This window comes from Xyrauchen texanus, chromosome 8, assembly GCF_025860055.1.
Source record: "Xyrauchen texanus isolate HMW12.3.18 chromosome 8, RBS_HiC_50CHRs, whole genome shotgun sequence".
NCBI lineage: Eukaryota > Metazoa > Chordata > Actinopteri > Cypriniformes > Catostomidae > Xyrauchen > Xyrauchen texanus.
The window spans coordinates 38,083,033-38,104,005 of record NC_068283.1 but is presented as its reverse complement, the minus strand read 5'-3'; the positions used below and the strand labels follow the sequence as shown (position 1 = coordinate 38,104,005).

At 38.6% G+C, this 20,973-nt stretch overlaps 1 protein-coding gene and 1 non-coding gene across 13 annotated transcripts in view; one reads left to right on the top strand and one right to left on the bottom strand.

Annotated features, from left to right (window-relative positions):
- Window positions 1-4,546: 4,546 nt before the first annotated feature.
- Window positions 4,547-4,628, bottom strand: trnas-aga (transfer RNA serine (anticodon AGA)). Its single transcript has one exon. It is a non-coding gene; the product is annotated as a tRNA-Ser (tRNA).
- A 1,986-nt stretch (window positions 4,629-6,614) lies between these two features.
- LOC127647538 (nucleosome-remodeling factor subunit BPTF-like) overlaps window positions 6,615-20,973 on the top strand; it is a 56,413-nt gene continuing 42,054 nt past the window's right edge. For 8 of the 12 annotated variants that reach the window (XM_052131820.1, XM_052131826.1, XM_052131823.1 and 5 more), the window contains exons 1-4: window positions 6,615-7,291; window positions 12,898-13,723; window positions 15,343-15,560; window positions 20,531-20,743. In XM_052131820.1, coding sequence (XP_051987780.1) covers window positions 6,829-7,291; window positions 12,898-13,723; window positions 15,343-15,560; window positions 20,531-20,743 — 1,720 coding nt within the window. In that variant the 5' untranslated portion in view covers window positions 6,615-6,828. The remainder of the gene's footprint in view (window positions 7,292-12,897; window positions 13,724-15,342; window positions 15,561-20,530; window positions 20,744-20,973) is intronic. The other 4 variants (XM_052131827.1, XM_052131828.1, XM_052131829.1 and 1 more) reach the window with 1 other exon arrangement.

Below are 20,973 nucleotides of genomic sequence, written 5' to 3'. Positions count from 1 at the left end.
CTGGGAAAGGTGAAGGTATTTTAACACTGACAAGTAACATACTTCGGCTTTAAGTCCTTTTTAATATAAATTCCCCTCCTAGCCCAGTAGGTGGCGATATGCATGAAGAATGCAAATTGCCAAAAACAAAAGAAGAAGAACGTAGAACTGAAAGTGTAGGATGAGAGTAAAAAAACAACTTAAATATTGATCTGTTTCTCACTCACACCTGTCATATCATATACATTACAACAGCTTATGTTCATATATATCATATTCAGATCCACTTCAGCAGCTCTTGGCCATATTGAAAGGTCACGTCATTGTGGCTGGAAAATTGCATATTTATACTCTTTGCTCTGCAGAAGTCCCTACTTCCTGCTGAGGGTATAAACAGCTAATTTTTATGTTTCACACTATACATATGGTGATGTCACATGCCTTCTGGCTACAGGGCTGGTTAATTAAAGGAAGTAACCAGTATTGTATTAGATTAGTAAGAAGCTGGCCCATGTTTAAACCTATGGGAGCAAGTGTGCTTTGCCTTAAAATGACCCAGAGGTTACATTGATCACTGATACGATTGTAGTTGTTACATTTATTATGAACATATTTTTAACGTTGCAAAGAAGCAGCTGTGAAAGGCCAGTATATCTGGATTATTCGTCCAGCCAAGACTGTACATCTGTACACAAATACTACTAAGAATGCAGTAAAATTCAAGAGATTGAGGCAGACTTGTAGTGTTCTTGGGATGAACTCTGAGAGTGTGGTTGTATTAAGGTATCCTGTATAGAACTGCACTGCTTTTACTGATTAAACTTCTGGGATGTACTTTTTTGAGGTAATTTATTTCTAAAGTGACCAAATCGAATGCAGATAATCAGTGTGCCAGTGTGCACGATGTAACGTTGGATCATTCAACCATGCCAGCTCACAGATAAGAACGAACTGTCTCATTTTGAAGAAAGCAACCTAAAGTGAGAACTGAGGTTGAGGCTACTTGGGGCTTAGAGAAGCTGTGATGAGGGCAGACAGGAGATGTTTGTCTTTGTTGTCTTACAGAGATCATGTTTCACTTCATGATAATTTTGATAATCATTCAAACTGTGGTTTTCGACAACGGTCCCATTCATTGAGATCGAGAGCTTTCGTTTGATATGTTACTTGTCTATTTAAGTGCTATGTGAAGAACTTTTGTATTCATATGTGCATTTCTATATTATCACCTCTAGGTGGTGCTCATTTGCGGCACAGATTTTTTTCAGACTTTTCTGTAACAAATGCAAGTGTGATGGTATTCTTTGAAAGTTCAGATTCTAAGCTTTCAAATTGTACCACAAATTACTTTTGCAATTTAAGCTCAAACTTATCGCATGCCAACGGAAGCTGAAAACTTAATTGTGGTCATATAAGCGCCTTAAAAAGCGAGGTAATGTCATCCAAGTTTTAAGCTAAAATCGATCGGCACACATTACCCCGATGTCATGTTGCATGGCACGGCACAACACCTTTACCGGTGTTGTGCCGAAATTTCACTCCCCGCCAGATTCTTACTGCCCACTACATGATTGGTACTTATCCCTAAAGCCAACCCCAACACCTACCCCTAATCATAACCATTTACATTTCTGCATTTGGCAGACGCTTTTATCCAAAGCGACTTACAGTGCACTTATTACAGGGACAATCCCCCCGGAGCAACCTGGAGTTAAGTGCCTTGCTCAAGGACACAATGGTGGTGGCTGTGGGGATCGAACCAGCGACCTTCTGATTACCAGTTCTGCATTTTAGCCCACTACGCCACCACCACTCGTAACCATAACCATACTATACTTGTTTACGTTTTGACATCAAAAGAATAGATTAAGATGATGATTTTAAGTCTCATTCAAACGCAGTTTTCACTTTGTTGGATTTTTAAAATAAGCAGATTTTTGGTATTTATAACCACATTAGTGTGTAAATAGGCTCATGAACGGGTAGTTGGCAAATGACATGTCCATCAACCGAACTGTGTATCATGATTTTAGGTGCTATTATGTTAGCCTATGTCATGAACGGAATAAAAACTAAATAATACAAATTTCCCCTGTAGACTCTATAAGGTCGTATAAACTGCGTGCACAATAATTGCACAATTAACCCAAAGTGTTGGAAAAATACAGTGTCAAATGTTGTGCAGTTGCTCAATAGGATCAATTAGAAAATAATAAAAATAATGAATTAACAATTGCATATTTCTTCTCCAAGTGTACTTTATTTAATGTAATGATACTTTTGTTACAAATCTGCATTTTTATAATGGGAGTCAATCACTCACCTATTCAAAACTGAGGCTCTGTCTCTTCCTATTGGTCACAATTGTGACCGCTTACATGTGTAGTTGTCCTGTGAGCATGATTCATATCAAACCTTATTAATAAATCAATAATAAACCCTTTAAACATTGATAGTACAAAATGTGGAAGTTGTATGTGTATTCTAACACACATGCTTCAATTTAATTTGAATTAACATGTCTGTGTAAAATAATGTACATCAACAACTCTTTTTAGACCCTTTAAATTTCAAACTAACTCTTGCTCAAAATTATAACCAGGGGGATTAAATGGGTTAAAGTAGTTTTAGATGATATATAGCATCACACTGCAGTTATACATATTATATAATGCATATTATATCAAGTTATATCAATTTCAGATATTAAAATGTTTTGGTTTGAACGAGAATGAAAAATTCTGATTGAATAGGGAAAATATTATTTGCTATCAGCCAATATTTTTATTGCGCTGGCATTGCCAAAATCCCTCTAAAAGGAAAATAAAAGTTATTTGGAATAAACAAATATTCACACTTGCATCATCGGCTATTTCTTCCTACCAAAACAATGGTTGTCCTTATTTCTGGCAGGATGATCTCAAATGTTCCCACTTAGTCTGAACCTGTCCAGGTATGTTACATAAGTGTTATTATCAGCACATACACATGCTACATTAACTGCCAGTCCTATCTGCAAGCCAGTTATGAAATCACCTGGCTTTTTCCTTTTGATTTAATCTGTGCAGAGGACAGGAGACACACGTTAAGGTCACACCAGGTGATCATGCATGCATCTTGGAAGGCAAAGTGTTCAAGGGCTGTTTCCAAACTCATTAAAACAATAGTGCGATGTCATTGGGTGAGACAAAGAAATCCCTGTTGGCTTCTACCGCACCCTATGCAAATGTGTTCCAGAATGCAAACGTTGATCTGGAACATTGCCTTGCCCTATCGTACACATTTCTATGAGCTTGCGGCTCCTTGTACTTTGCCACATTGAGCGTGTCCCAGCTGAAATGAAATGCAAAAAATGCAACCACATGAATCAGTATCTGGGTACATATACGTATAGATCAACACAATTTATAGATCATTTTATTCCATTATCATGCCACTACTCATCTTCAATAGAACTATTTTAGAATAATCTAGTAAATTACCACAATTTCACTTAACCCTGAGACCAGAGAAGATATATGCATATTAATATAAGTAGTAAAACTCCAAAAAGACATATGCATCTTGACCAGTGTTGGGTAAGTTATTTAAATATAGTAATCCAGTACAAATTACTAATTATTTCTCTAAAACTGTAATCAGATGACTTAACTAATTACTTAATTGAAAAAGTAATCACATTACTATTAAGTTACTTTCTGAAACACTTTTCCGCTCAACAAATTCAAAATAATTTCTATATTTTTTTTGTTCTCTGTTACACACAAATCATGTACACTCAGCACATCACATTTCTCCTTCATAATGACTACATTTACATTTATGCATTTGGCAGACGCTTTTATCCAAAGGGACTTACAGTGCAATTATTACAGGGACAATCCCCCCGGAGCAACATGGAGTTGTGTCCTTGAGCAAGGCACTTAGGTGGCTGTGGGGATCAAACCAGCAACCTTCTGATTACCAGATTACCAGTTATGTGCTTTAGACCACCACACCACCACCACTAGTTACGGGGCCATAATTCATGCATTCTACATAAATAATGTATATTAGAAATAAGCATTACCTTATAATGTACTTAAAAGTAATTAAATGTATTGACTGCATTGCACTACTTTTTTGCGAGTAAAAAGTAATTAGATTACAACAACGAATTACCTTGTAATTGGATTACACCGAACACTGATCATGACTCATGATCCCACAGTTTTCAACGCTATAAAATGATACAAATGCTCCACCTGCTGACAATTGAAAGGAATTTCGTTGGATTTAATTCACATCGACGGCAATCTACAAGCTACTCACGTCAAATGTGTTGTGATAACATGCGATAAAGTTATATTCAATTTTCTTATTGAGTGATAGTGAAATGGAATTGAAGTCTGTCAAAGCATCAACATTTTAGCCACTTTGCAGCGCGTGGTTATTTGCCCTTTCACAGTTATTTTAAAAGTTGTCAATACAGATATTTATTTTAACGTTCCGAGCCGTTTATACAAGCATTATGAGTAACCTGGTGAAAATCATGTTCAAAATTCCACACACAAAAATATAAAGAACTCGTAGTCGGCAGGATTCGAACCTGCGCGGGGAGACCCCAATGGATTTCTAGTCCATCGCCTTAACCACTCGGCCACGACTACATGTCCGCACCTATGGAATCGGCATTGAAATAGCTCGCAGTACTCCTGTTTCACAATCACATTTGATATGATCATATCACACTTTTACGGTGTGACGGGTAGTTACATATTGAGTTTTTTCTTCATTAATTATTCTAATAAGCTGTCTATAGTGTAAAATTATATGTCAGGTCTGATGTGACTGTATTAGGTTCATATTAACACCGAATACGATGTATGTTACAACTGTAGTTGGATTGCAACTTGCATCAGGGTACAAAGAGTTACGGTCTAGAAGGGTCCGCAGGTCTCACTAAATTAGCCTAAATACTGTAAAATATGAAATCACATTTATTTAGTTCATTTAGTGTCATGAAGTAAATGTTGTGCCATGCACACATGAAAAACCACATCTGACCATCAGACGTCACTGTTATTCCCGTTTTGATTTCCTCATCTTAAAGGGAAATAATGCTCCCATCATTTACACATCCTCATGTCATCACAGACGCGCTTGACTTTCTTCTGATGAACACAAACAAAGATCTTTGAAGAATATATCGGCTCTGTAGATCCATATAATGCAAGTGAATGTTGACCAGAACTTTGAAGCTCCAAAAAGCGTATAAAGGCAGCATACAAGTAATCCATACAAATCCAGTGGTTAAATCCATGTATTCCGAAGCTATATAATAGGTAAATAGCCAATATTTATATCCTTTTTTACTATAAATCTCCACTTTCACTTCCACTTTTATCTTTAGCTTTTTTGGCAAATCACATTATTATGTGCATATTGCTACCTACTGGTTAGGCTGGTCAAAGGTGGAGATTTATAGTAATAAATGACTTAAATTTGTATCTATTTTCCACCCACATCTATCATATCACTGGATTTACCCACTGGAGATGTATATATTATTTTTATGCTGCATTTATGTCCTTTTTATGAGATTTAATTTCTGCCCACCATTCACTTGTATTGTGTGGACCTACAGAGCTGAGATATTTTTATAAAAATCTTCATTTGTGTTCTGCTGAAGAAAGAAAGTCATACACATCTGAGATGTCACGAGGGGGTGTAAATGATGAGATAATTTTCATTTCTGGGTGAACTATCCCTTAAACTGTTTCTGATAGCACCCTAATAAATACATGTGATGACTTTGTTTTGCATTTTGATCCTGGACACAATAATACAGTGGTCTGCTTCCAGCGGGGTAGATTCCATGGGGGTAACCAATAATCAAAACAAGCAAATACAACCACCCCAATATTTATACAATGATAAATAGAAACAAAAAATTCTTCACACTGTAACCCCCCAATGCTCAAGCCAAATCTACAGCCTTGACTGCTTATGAATTAGGGAATTACAATTTTCCTCCAGATTAAGATTCTGCAAAAGCATCTACAACAATGTTGTGATTTTTACATAAACTGACAACCCATATATGTATGTATGTATGTATGTATGTATGGAAGCAGTGCACTGTATTACAAATGACAATATATATATGCATATTTTATTTTTATCGTCAATGTCAACTGGAAGCAGTGCACTGTATTATTTTTTTCAGCGTCTGACTAAAAGGTCACAATTAAAATCTAGAGGGGGGCAACCCCTTAACCCCCTTAGACCAGGCTATCAAAGTGCCAGAAACGGTCAATAGTAGAAAGTTCGTCATTAATGAGAAACGGGGCTTATAATACTGGTTTTGCACTACCAAATAAAAAGAACGTTTCAACATACTCTACTTTGCTATCAACCTATCTCCTTGATATCAACAGATCACAATACCATTGCCACTGAAAACACACTGATAAAACCATCGAACTCGCACGCAGAACCTAATTTCCCGCGCTAAAGCGTCGAATGTTGTTCGTAACACGCGCTCTGAGAGCGCATTGATTTATGAAATGGTAGTAGTAGCGGGCGTTCGAATAAGCGCGGGTCACGTGACTCCCGCAGTAAGGCCTGCTGTCTGTTGTCAGTGTGGACGGAGAGGGAGGAAAGAACATGGCGGCTGCAAGCGACCTGAAGCGGGGCGCCGGGCGTTCGATTTAAGCTTTCTCGCGTTAACCGAGACCGGGGCTCCGCGGCACTCGTGCATCCTCGCCTCCACGAGATCATCTTTGCGGTGGTGCCCGAAATTCCGGGTTTTATGCGTGTAAAGAGTGCGCAAAGCGTGAAACTGAAGAGAATAGATTTTTATCCATAATGAGGGGGAGAAGAGGCAGGCCGCCCAAAACCCCGCTGATGCAGGAGCCCTCGTCGGGGCCAGTGCGCGGGTTGAGACCGCGCCGGACGTTAAAGCCGAAGGTGAGAGGGAGCTCCGATGAGGAGTTTGTCACACCGAAACGGGGCAACCATCACCATACGACACGAGGCCGGAGGAAAGCGCGATCCGCGGGATTGAGAGGCAGAGGAAGAGGCAGAGGCAGGGGACGGCGGAGCGCCGCCAGCGGTGTGGTATACGATGACCACGAAAGCGATGAAGAGGACGAGGATGTGGTCAGTTTGCGATCGGAGGAGGACGAGTGCATCGCGGTTCCTCTGACGGACGAAGAAGAGGAGGAGGAGGAGGCCATCAACGATGAATCGGACTGCCTGGATGGACTGGACGAGGGGGATGAAGACGATGCCAGTTTCTGCACCGAGAGCAGCCATGGCAGCACTGCAGGTACACACACTTTACAGGTGTTCCTAATGACTGATCCATGTGTTGTGATGAGAGCCTCAAGCTGGAGGATGAAAGTTAAATGTGTGATCTCTCTTTGTTGACTGAAACACTCAAAATGGATCCTGGTGCTTCTCTCTGCTGGCAGAGGCCTCAGGTTTAGCTTTAGCTCTTAGCATGCATGCCGTTTAACGTGTTAAATGTACAATATCGCAAATTATAAGGCTAGAAAAGCCTCTACAATCAAGTATTAGACTTGAAAAGTGTTTCACAGACAAAAGTGAGTTTCATCTGCAAATTATGTATTTTGCTAATGTTAGCCAGTTAGCCTATGACATCCAAACGCATACAATAACATGTCTTTTAAATGCAAATCTCTCCTACTTATCAAATACATGCATTTTTAATTCATCAAATAACTAATCATAGATAGCAATTAGGCCATTTGATAACATTGTCAACATCTGAACACACTCTTAGTCGATTAGCCCGGTCGTCTTGCTAAATGATCTCGGGTTGAAAAGCTAATTTATTAATGAAATTATCTTAATACTACATAAACATTGTGATTTAATGTGTGTTTAGTGTTATATGTAAGTGCTTTACTCACTATCCCTGTCCATTAGCATGAGTCTGTGGGTGCTTGACTGGGGTTTTGGAGCTCATGACAGGGCAGCGTGCGGCCGATTGTTTTGAAATCCAGCGCCAGTGCTGGTGCACCTGATGCGGGGAGGAAGTTTCATATCGACCCACTGATGAGGCGAGCTCGCATATGACGTCCTAGTACTCATTATGACGTAGCTTTCAAAGGTTTCTGGGCTACTTGGTATATTAACCATCCCCTGGAGTGGTAATGAGGTTTGAAATGATTTTTGAGTGATGGATCATGTATTAATAAACACGTCCTGTATGAGATTTAGAATTAACCACATTTTTAAGTTAACATGGAATCAGAAATGGCTGCAACAAATGATTATTTTGATAATCGTCTATTCTGGCGATTATCGGGATGATTATTCGACTATTCGGGCGATTATTCGTTGGCATTTAACAGATTACTCCGCTTATGCCTCGAGTGCAAATGTTATATTAAAAGTGCTTCCTACCAATAAAGAGGACAAAATCATCTTTTGAAAATATCTCTAAATGACATTGACTGAATTGCAGGAAGAAATGAAAATTCAGCACTAAAACATCCTTTAGTTATCAAGTGTTTTTGCATCGTTTTCCCATTTTAAAAATATCTAAAAGTCCTTAAAACAAGGAACGTTTACCTGAGAAGCAACATACACAATATTTAGACTTGCTTACATTTGAATGTCTCATAAATCACTTGTTTAAACTTCTGTCAGTGCACAGTGAAGACCAAATACACTTATAGTCCAGATGTATCCTCTCAAAGCACGTCTATATATCTTATATGTTGCGTCTCCGATAAATGTATCTTGTTTTAAGGATTTTTAGATATTTAAAAATATTTTTATATTATATTCTACATCAGGGGTGCCCACACTTTTTTCCATCTACTTTTAAAGGGCCAACTCAATAAGATCTACCAACTAAAAAAATCACTGTTTCATTTTTTTTAAATGCTTGTTGGGACTACTGCATGTATCCACAATGGTGGTGGCGTAGTGGGCTAAAGCACATAACTGTTAATCAGAAGGTTGCTGGTTTGAGCCCCTCAGCCACCACCATTGTGTCCTTGAGCAAGACACTTAACTCCAGGTTGCTCCGGGGGGGATTGTCCCTGTAATAAGGGCACTGTAAGTCGCTTTGGATAAAAGCGTCGGCCAAATGTATAAAAATGTAAAAAAAATCCCTACATGGAATTAATCTTGTAATTAATTAATAATAAAAAATATATATATATATATATATATATATATATATATATATATATATATAATAATGTTCAATGTTGATATCATTCAGTTTTAACACTAAACCCAAAACACCTACAGCACAATAGATTACAATAGCCAGGGCATTTACTTATTCTGATGACATGCACTGAATGGAATCAGACAGTAGCGGCTGGTAGCTAGTCTCAAACACTGCTAGCTTCGCAATTTCGCGCTCTGTTCTCAGAAGCCCTTGGAAGGCCTGAACCTAGTTGTCATGGCAACTGAATAAACAAAAATCTCGCCTGGTCAAAATGTACTCGTCAAGTGCAAGTCAGACAGAAACTAAACGAAGGAAAGTCATTATATGTTCATTTATTTGTGCGATCTACCAGCATTGCCTTTACGATCGACTGGTAGATCGCGATCGACGTATTGGGCACCCCTGTTCTACATAGTAGGGATGGAACGATTCAATGAACTATCAGTTTCGGCCGATCCCAATCCGACACCAGTGTTGTTTTTTGTTTTTATCCCCTTTTCTCCCAATTTGGAATGCCCAATTCCCACTACTTAGTAGGTCGCCTCAATCCGGGTAAAGGAGGACAGGTCTCTGTTGCTTCTGAGACTGTCACTCTGCACATTTTATCATGGGGCTCGTTGCACATGACACCTCGGAGACTCACAGCATGTGGAGACTCATGCTACTCTCTGCTATCCACGCATAACTTACCATATGTCCCGTTTAGAGATCGGGAACTGATCGGGAGTGCTCTGTGTGTAAAGAAACAAAACCCTCTAACAATACATTCATTATAAAATGGGGAAAAAAATATATATATATATATATATATATATATATATATATATGAGCATCTGCAAAGCTTTATTATTAACTACTATTGAAATAATAGTAATTCCAGTGAAAGTCTTCAGTAGACAATAAGCCAGTTCTCTTTACATATTTTAACTTGTAAATGGTTTCAGATCTCTCCCTCTCTGTTATTTATTTATTTAATCTTAAGTTTTATTAGTTGATCCATCCTTTTTTTTTCAATCAAATTTCAGTTGTAATTTCTTAAGGCTTTTTTTTGTTAAAGTCCATTGCTGAGCGCTGGAAGGAAGTCTGTTTGAGTGTTTGTTTGTAGGCTAACTCTCAGTAGTGTAATACGCTCATCATTCAACATCTGGTAAAATGCTTGGCCGGTGCTGTTCTCCATGCATGTTATAGGCATACCGATCTATTGATCATCTACATCTGAGATGGAGTTTGTGTGGAGTGACCACATGTTGCGTGCACTGAGCAGTGCATCACAAGCCTCTGCGCTCATTCAGTAAAGCGTGTTGCTAGAGACTACTCAGCTGTGCATTCTGACTGTTTATTTATTATTAAACACAGCCTTTTGCCATTCACAAAGCTTTTGGAAGACTATAAGAGCCTGACTAAAATGCACGAGCTGTATGGACTACTTTAATGGTGATTTGAAGTTTATTTATGGCATTATTTGGCTTGACAGTAACGTCAATGACCAACATGTGGTATCGGATTTGGATCAGGCTCGTCGGACTGATACCCGATCCGGGTAAAACCATTTGTATCGGATTGGTGCCATCCCTACATGTTCTATTATGTATAGAAATATATCATTCTCCGATAACAAATGTTTCTTCTGCAGTATAGCTCCTAAAGTAAATTAACATTGTTTTAAGATATTTATATTGGAAAACAAGCCAAAAAAAGACTAATTAAAAATGTATTTTTCCTCTGTGTATAATGGGCTAAGACCACTCTAACTTTTTTGTTCACTTTATATCAATCCATCTTTAATAAAAAAAAAACTCTTAACTTACAAAATAAACTCTCTCTCTCTCTCCTTAATTGAGCTGCGTATCGCGGATTTCTTAATGATAATGACACACCGCGACAGATATTGTGATTCAATATGTCGCAATTGGATTTTGACTCTAACGGTCAGGATCTGCGTACAGTCAAACGCTAATCTGTCAAAGTTTACTCCATCTCACTGTGCGCGCACACACTCGACTATTTCTCTTCATGAGTTTAGACCTATAAAGATGTCTTTATAGCCTGTCAGACTTGAGTTAAACAAATTCAAGTATGTCACTACCTCCTCGCATGCTATCCTGACATGCATATCCACTGATGTTGTTTTTAGATTCGTATCCTGTTGTTTACCTGCGATTACGTCTATCTAGCAATTTATTTTTAAAACTAAGTATGGGTCAAATTTGGTCTTTCTAATGCAAAACATTTTACTAAATGGTCACTTTTAAAGGGATGGTACACCCAAATATAAAAATTCTCACATCATTTACTCACCCTCATGACATTCCAGATATGTAGGAGTATCTTTCTTCTGCAGAACAAAAATTCAGATTTTTAGAAGAATATTTCAGCTCTGCTGGTCCTTACAATGCAAGTGAATGATGGCCAGAAGATCCAAAAATGCACAAAGGCAGCTTAAAAGTAATCCATATTACTCCAGTGTTTTAATCCATGTCTTCAGAAACCACATGATAGATGTGGATGAGAATCATATCAATGTTTATGTCCTTTTTTTACTCTAAATCTCCACCTTTTACCAGCCCTGACCAGTAGGTGGCAGTATGCACGAAGAATGCAAATCAAAGAAGAATGTGAAGGTGGAGATTTATAGTAAACAAGGGCTTAAATATTGATCTGTTTCTCACACACACCTATCATATAGCTTCAGAAGGCTTGGATTAAACCACTGGAGTCGTGTTAATTACTTTTATGCTGCCTTTATGTGCTTTTTGGAGCTTCAAAGTTCTGGCCACCATTAACTTGCAATGAATGGACCTGCAGCGCTACTGCGATATTCTTATGAAGAATTTGTTTATGTTCTGCATAAGAAAGAAAGTCTAGTAATTCTTTGTGACCGGAAAGGCTCAGTGGTGAGTGGTGCCACCTTGTGAACACGCCAATTAGTGCAAATAATTCCAGACGTGTACGCATTCTGCACGTTCAAAGACATGTGGTTAGACAAATCTGGCTGCGCATTCAGTGCAGGAGCACTCTGCTGATGACGAGATTTGCTTAATTTGTCCTGTACGCAGATGTCTGACCGCTTTGACCACACAGAGAAATGGCTTAATTAAATTTTGTGATGATCAACACTATGCCACAAATGCGGTCGATTGAGCTTAACTTGTTTTGAACACAGAATATTCCTTTAAATATTCAACAGTGCACTTTAGAGGTTGTAGTATGTGCACATCTGACTATATACACATGGCTTGCACATAAGTCGTGCCACTGCGCTGCCGTAGTTTATATGTAACTAAATGTTTAAATGGTTGATCTCCGAATCGATTTAGAAACTGAGAATTTATTCAGAATTTCTGAAGAATCACAATGCATCTGAAAAACTTGTTTTTTTTCCTCTCACGCTTAGTTCACCTTATTCCGAAGAAAGATAAATATTTGTTTGCATAATCTTTTATCAAAATGTAATACTTTTTTCCGCCTCTGAATCAACATTCCTTTTCAGGTGACGTCTCCCAGGCTTGTTATTTTTCAAACGTCACTTCTGACCATCTTTCACATTGTGACCACTTTTCCCAGTCCTTCCCAATGGATCAAATTAAGTCCTTCCCAAATGTTTAGTTCTCATTAAATAATATCAAAGTAAAAAGGGTTATGAATGTTGTTTCATGTTGACTTGAATTTGCACAGCAATCCTACCTGTCCAATCAAAACTAATTCCAGTTCTTTTTGCTTAGTAGGTCGGAGAAGGCCAAGAGCAAGACGGCCACCTTCTCCTATTCTGGAGCAGAAGGAGATTCCTCCTTTGAAGTTGCCCAGTTCTTCTGAGGACCTTCTTATTACCAATGAACAGCTTCTCAACGCGTCTGCTGTTTACGAGGTCCTCCGCAGCTTTAGCACCGTCTTGCGCCTGTCTCCGTTCCGCTTCGAGGACTTTTGCGCCGCTCTAGTTGGACAGGAGCAATGCACGTTAATTGCAGAAATGCACATCTCTCTCCTAAAAGCTATCTTACGGGAGGAGGACACCTCCAACACTACCTTTGGACCAGCGGACCTTAAAGACAGTGTCAACTCCACTCTCTACTTCATTGACGGGATGACCTGGCCAGAGGTGGTGCGTGCATACTGCGAGAGTGACCCGGAATATCATCATGTTCTCCCTTACCTAGAGGGTGAAGAATACCCGTTCAGCCCTTTGGAGAGCAAAGTCAAGGTCTTGCAGTTCCTGGTGGACCAATTCCTCACCACCAACCTCGCCCGTGAGGAGCTGATGTCAGAGGGGGTTGTTCAATATGACGACCACTGCCGGGTGTGCCACAGACTGGGCGATCTGCTCTGCTGCGAGACCTGTTCGGCGGTGTATCACCTGGAGTGTGTGAAGCCTCCTCTGGAGGAGGTACCTGAGGATGAGTGGCAGTGTGAGATTTGTGTAGCGCACAAAGTTCTCGGTGTTACCGACTGTTTGACAGAGTTTCAGAAGAGCCGACCGTACATCCGGCAGGAGCCCATTGGATACGACCGGCATCAAAGAAAATACTGGTTTCTCAACCGGAGGATTGTTGTGTGAGTATTTACATTTTGCCTGTAAATTGCAGTGAATTTGTCAATTCTATAAAGTAAAAACATTTTTAGAAACAAAAACAAAGTATGAGTCAAATTTGGCCTTTCTAAAGCAAAAAAATTATAACTAAATGGTCACTTTTAAAGGGATTGTACACCCAAATATAAAAATTCTCTCATCATTTACTCACCCTCATGCCATTCCAGATGTGTATGACTTTCTTTCTTCTGCAGAACAAAAATTAAGATTTTTAGAAGAATATTTCAGCTGTGCTGGTCCTTACAATGCAAGTGAATGATGGCCAGAAGATCCAAAAATGCACAAAGGCAGCGAAAGTAATCCATATTACTTACAGTGGTTTAATCCATGTCTTCAGAAATTATATGTTGTTGAGAAACAGATCAATATTTAAGTCCTTTTTTACTCTTTTTACCAGCCCTGACCAGTAGGTGGCGGTATGCACGAAGAACGTGAATCGAAGAAGAATGTGAAAGTGGAGATTTATAGTTAAAAATGACTTAAATATTGATCTGTTTCTCACACACACCTATCATATTGCTTCAGAAGGCTTGGATTAAACCACTGGAGTCGAATAAATTACTTTTATGCTGCCTTTATGTGCTTTTTGGAGCATCAAGGTTCTGGCCACCATTAACTTGCAATAAATGGACCTACAGAGCTACTGCGATATTCTTAAAAAGTCTTTGCTAGTGTTCTGCAGAAGAAAGAAAGTCATACACATCTGGGATGGCATGAGGATGAATAAATTATGAGAGAGAGTTTTTGGGTGAACTATCCCTTTAAGCAGTTGGATATGAGTAATAAAGGATCATTTAACTTAATTCATGCATTCATTAATATTGCATCTTTGTGAATGAAGATTCTTTTTCATCACACTTTTAGATACTAACGATTGGTTGGCTTAAATACTGACCATAGATGATGATTCATATATATATAGGGATAAAAAATGAAAAGACTTCCCCAAATTTTACCTGCTTTTTACCTCACCACTTTCAAAGGTTTTTCTTTTTGTATTTAATAATTTCAACTTGGCTTTTTAGACATAAATATAGTTGCAACCCCATAGTTTGCATGTGAAGAATGTAATTTCTGCTGTTTGCAAACAAGTTTTTTTAATCACTTTCCCTCTCTGCCTCTCATGGTGCATGTGTGTGTTTGTTTTTGTTCAATTGGTGATGTCATAATGCTTAAATAGGAAAAAATGCATGCGCAAGTTATTTTATTTCCTGAACGAGTGCAGACCAGAGCACAGGTTGCTTTCCCACTTATGCGAACTGTGCCACAGTTTCAATGATCCGAACTCGGACCACCTCCTACAGGTAGTCTCGGGTTTGGTACCATGGTCCGCAAAACAGCTTTCACATTACCAACTTTTCATGCGAACCGTGCTCTGTTTTGGACTAAAGTGCTAGAGTGAAGGCCCCCTTAGTTGAGCCAGTGTTGCTGTGTCAGGCTGATTGGGTTGCGGCCTAACGCTTCTTGTGGCCGCTCTAAACCTGAATGGCTTACTTGTATCTAGTTGTCTCTGTAAATTAAGCTGAGAGAGAAGGAAGTATTTTAACATCAGCTGTAACATCTGTGCTTTGATGCATTTCAGGGAGGATGATGGAGAGGATGAGAATAAGACCTGGTACTACAGCACTAAAGTCCAGCTGGGTGAGTTGATCGAGGTTCTGGATAAAAGCTTCTGGGAGAGTGACCTCTGTTCTGTGCTGGAGGAGATAAGAGAGGAGATCCACTCCCACATGGATGTCACAGAAGAGCTCACGAACAAGGCCCGTGGGAATAGCAAGGCATACCTCACTGTTGCTAATGGTAAGAGAAGTATACTCATACAAACTCGTAGCATTTCAAAATTGTATTACGATCTTGCGAATGCATGTTCCTTTGCATGTGCAGAATGAAACAACCATGAATTATTCCTTTATTTTGGTTTTATCTAATTTTCTTTCATTTTAGTTTAACTTTTTTTATTTATATATATATATATATATATATATATATATATATATATATATATATATATATATATATATATATATATATATATATATATATAAATTCTCCCCAATTTGGCATGCCCAGTTCCCACTGCTTACTAGGTCCTTGTAGTGGCGTGGGTACTCTCCTAAATCCGGGTGGCAGAGGACAAGTCTCAGTTGCCCCCGCTTCTGAGATGGTCAATACATGCATCTTATCGCATGGCTTGTTGTGCATGACACCGCGGAGACTCGCAGCATGTGGAGGCTCATGCTACTCTCTGCGATCCACTCACAACTTACCACACGCCCCATTGAGAGCGAGAACCACTAATCGCGACCACGAGGAGGTTACCCCACGTGACTCTACCCTCCCTAGCAACCTGGCCAATTTGGTTGCTTAGGAGACCTGGCTGGAGTCACTCAGCACACCAGGGGTGGTAGTCAGTATCAATACTCGCTGAGATACCCAGGCCCCCTTTAACTAGTTTTCTAAATTCCTTTTAATTAAGCTTAGAATAAAATAAATGTATGCATATCAGCAGGTGCTTTTATCAAAAAGTAATTTACAGTGCATTTAAAGGATGCTTTTAAAAAAAAAAAATACATTTGCCTTCAGGTGCTTTTATGCACATTTAAGGGATGGATTTGATCAGTCCCATGACTTGGACATGAACCCATGAATCGGGTCAATTCTCTGAGGCCATTTGACGATATTCGGCACTTCAGCTGTGCTTCTGGACGTTTCAAATTCCCTTCCAATTCCATGAGTTCTTGTGCTTTGGATTTTTTAGTGATAGAGGCATACTGTATGATACTAAGAACCACCTTAAGTGCCTCCCAAGCCACACCCACAGATATTTCACATTCTTAAAAATTTCAGGAATTGTGAAAACTGAGTTTAAATGTATTTGGCTATGGTGTATTTAAACTTCTGACTTCAACTGTATGTGCAAAGCTGGTTGTATTCCATTTTCTTTAAAAAAAAATGTATAATAATTACATTTCTTTATTGCAATAGAGTTAGCATCTTACCAAAAGTGCAAATAGCATCTTAAATAAAATATGGTACAAGTGGTACAATTTTATAAATGAGGTTTAACTGGCAATTAAAGTGCAATATAGATGCAGAGATGAGAGAGAATTGCATTGATGTGCTGTAAACGCTTATCAGATATTAGATACAAGGTTTGACTCCTATGGACATAAAGCTTCTTTGAATCCACACTTTTTTTCAGCGACTGATAATTTGAGCAACATGCTCTCCTTTTTGCCTTTTGTTTTTATACAAATAAGCATGACGCGATGCAATAACCAATCTGACTTGTATGTACATAGGCAATTGTAAAAAAAAATAGCACAGATGAAATGAAAGTGTTGCCTTATACGATTCTAATACTAAGAGCTGCCTTTAATACATCATCCCTGTACATTACGAGTACATTTCGCACTATACGACCAAAACACTTCTGTTATTAGCCACTGGCAAGTAAATATTAACATTTCACTCACCAGTGATAGATTTGTGTACTAGTGTCGAAGCACCGAGGCCCTTTTACTGAATAAAAAGCAGTTCCTCGTCTTTCCCTGCATGCGGTCTCATGAGCACGCAGGAAAAAGCACTTGTGTCTCATTCAGTTGAACTCAGAGCATCTCAGGGAACTGCACCGCGGACATCACAAGAGCAGCTTTCTTGAGAGCTTGTGAAGATGAACCACTTCTCAAGTGCTCTGATGTGCACGCCGTCTACAGAGGCTTGCGCCAAACTCCCGTTTCACTTAACGGCCATGTAATGGCAAATGTCTGTGGGTTTATTCAAGCAGTGTTGCAGTGAGACCGAGGAGATGTCCTGCTCTATTTCTGTGGAGATGGTCAAATGCAAGAAACAGAATCTCAAAGTCTTCCTTCGTGAGAAATAAGGGCTTGTGAGTTAATCAGAGAGCATTAAAATAATGTGTGAAAGTGAAGAATTTAAGGCAGATATATTTTACTGTTGCATAATGTAATCTAATATAATAGCTATACAGGTTAGCTGGGTTACAAAAGAAGCAAAAGAAAACAAAACATTGAAAAAGTCCAATGGATCAAAATGTAAATTGGACAAATAAGAGATATATATTTTAGTTGATAATTTTGATAATTAAAATATTATTATAAATGTTATACTTTTATATTTGACTGTATGACCCAAGCCAAATTTGTATTAATGACTTTGTTGTGTACATGAAGCACACATAGTGAGTTTGTATGGTAAATAATCATCATATTCGTGAAACACCTAAAACATCATTATCGCAATTATTTGTTTGACAGTTAATTGCCAGCCAAATTTCACAATCGTGACCCTAATTTTCATTATTAGGTTCCTACCTTGTGAATTTTTACGTAAAAAATGTGTCCGAAATTTCAAACGGTGACAACAGCTTGTGTCATTATTAAAAATGTGATTTCGTGACATCATATAAATTGATAGAATGTGAAATTTGTACATTTTTAAAAAGTTAAAATGTGATTTAAATCCTAAAGCCCCTCTCTCAGTTTGCTTTATATATTTTTAGTTACATTATGCTTAAATGTCATCAAAAGTGTGGCGAGTAAAAGCAAAACTACTAGCTAATGGCGATTATTTCTCCAACATGATTGTAGAGGTTTGTACATGCATTCAAGTGCTTCCAAACTTTGGCTTCATATTGGCCAATGAAATGTTCACAAAATGCTGAATTCAGTTGTAATGCAAATCACTATAAGGTATTAACGCTTGGCTATTTTCATCAGTGTTGAAGGAGTTCCACCAGCATTGAGGTGAAATTCATCTCGTAAAGGATGTGTTGGATAATGTATCTCAAGATGCAGTTGTTTCCTGCTCATGTACTTCACTTCCTGCCTGTAAAATGTGTTTTTATGTGGTATTCTCTTAACATGTTTTATAGGGACAGGTGTTACTTATGAGAGGTTTCCCCCCCTTACATCTGAATGTAGGCTTCTGTCTCTGTGATTAACCAGTTTAACGCAATGATGCACATTTTATGCGATAAACGATTACGTTTTAGCGTTCTCTTTTATGCTGGTGGAAACCGGGAATGTGCTGTTTGACAGCAGTTGTGTATGTTTTAGTATTATTAATGAGTAGCTTCTGCAAATTATGTTGTATTAGTCGCATATCTGTAATGAATGCCTTCTGTTTGGATGATCTCTGCTATGGATTTTTATTGCCGCACCACACAAACAAATGGGCTGTTTTAGGTGGTTCAGTGGGTTGGCTGCCAATCGCAGGGTTGGTGGTTTGAATCCTGGCCCACATGACTCCACCTGCCGAAGTGTCCTTGAGCAAGACACTGAACCCCAAGTTGCTCCCAATGGCAGGCTAGTGCCTTGCATGGCAGCTCTGCCGCCATTGGTGTACGTGTGAGTGTGAATTGGTGATTGGGACACAGTATAAAGCACTTTGGTAACCTCTAAGGTTAAAAAAAGAAAGCACTATATACATGCAGACCATTTGTAAAAGATTATGTAGATGCAGTCAAATTTAGTACTGGTTCATATTTAGTTGTTCTGTTTTGTTATTTTAAAGGTATATTCGGGATTCGATACAAGTTAAGCTTAATCGACAGCATTTGAGGAATAGTGTCCATTACAACAAAAATAAATTTGATTCATCCCTACTTTCCTTTAATAAAAAGCAAAAATATGGGTTACAGTGAGGCACTTACAATATAAGTCAATGAGGCCAATCTGTAAATGTTAAAATAGAAATCGTTTCAAAAGTATAGCCACAAGACATAGCGTACTAACCATTCCTTTGTGAAGTTAGATCCAATTTTACAACATTGTTGCCATGATGACAAACAAATTTACGCTCAAATAAAATGCAAGTTTTATGCCACAAATGCTGTCGATTTAGCTTGGCAGATAATGAACCGGGAACATTCCTTTAAAGAGAGTGGCCAAAGTGTTGCCTCAACCAACTTGAAGAAATATATGAAAGGTTTCTGATTGGTAGTGTAATGGGAGCCAGCTGATAGATTGCTGTGCAATATGTATAAACCTCACTCTCCTGACCTCAAGAGGTGCACTAGCAACTGATGCTAGAGGTTGTAGCCTTTAGTCTCCTTGTTAGCGCACCTGCCTCTCATGCCTGAGATGCCGGTTCGAGTCCCGTACAGAGCGGGAAGAACAGGAGCGTCACGGTAGCCCTATTCCTAGTGTTAATTTGTGTTTGTTTGCCCAAATCCTATGTTGTCTATATTAATGATATTGTTATCTGGGTACATTTTTTTACTTTTTGCCACACCTGGCAGCGAATTCAGAAAATGTTCAGGCCATGAAAATTTTATCCTACCAAAACTTTATTTTACAGGGCTCAATAATAAGGACTGCCTGATGGCCCAGGGCCAGTGTGAGAGAGGTTTGGGCCAGTTTCAAGAACTGTCACTTGCCCAATTGGGTCAGTGCTGCATTTAGAACATTAGTGTTAGCAGACAACGAGCTGAGAGAGCACAAAAAACATATATATATATATATATATATATATATATATATATATATACATCACACACACACCATTTGTATTGATTTTAATCGTTCACGTCGCAAATAAATGAAGGTTGGGCTAGTGTGTTTGTTGCAATTAAAAATTTTTTAAAAAAGCACTGGCAAGTGATTTTATTTATGTTCCAAAACCACTTAGTGCTCAAATTTAGTGCTAGCTATCTCTCAGGACATGCATTATAGTCTTTGTGTATAATGCATAAACTGGTGTCTTACAGACCTTTTTGACTGGAATATTTTTCTTCTGCTTTTCTCCAGATGTAATCTTGGACCGTCTGAAGGCCAAGCAGGAGGCTGAGCTTGAGGAGCTAAAGCGACGGGCAGCGGTAGAGGCTGAGAAGGCCAGACAGGATTCTGAATCGGGGTCTGGTGAACCAGGTGTGACTAATACAAAGACCCCTGCAAATGGATCATTTCCACAGCAAGACTCCAGTAATGGAAATACATCGAGCGATCAAACTTCTGCAAACAGTGAGACATGCAGAAATCTCTCTATGCTTCTAACAGCTGTGTTCACAACATTTTTGTTTCTTTTTTGTTTGTCAATTTTAACATCAGAAATAGCAAGGATATTTTTCTAATAAAAATCATACAAGCACACGCAATTAAAATTCCTTTGGCAAAATTAATGGGTGCTTCATTTACAATGTATATTTTGTGATTTATTTTTTATCATGTCCTCAATAGCTTCAATTTTCTCA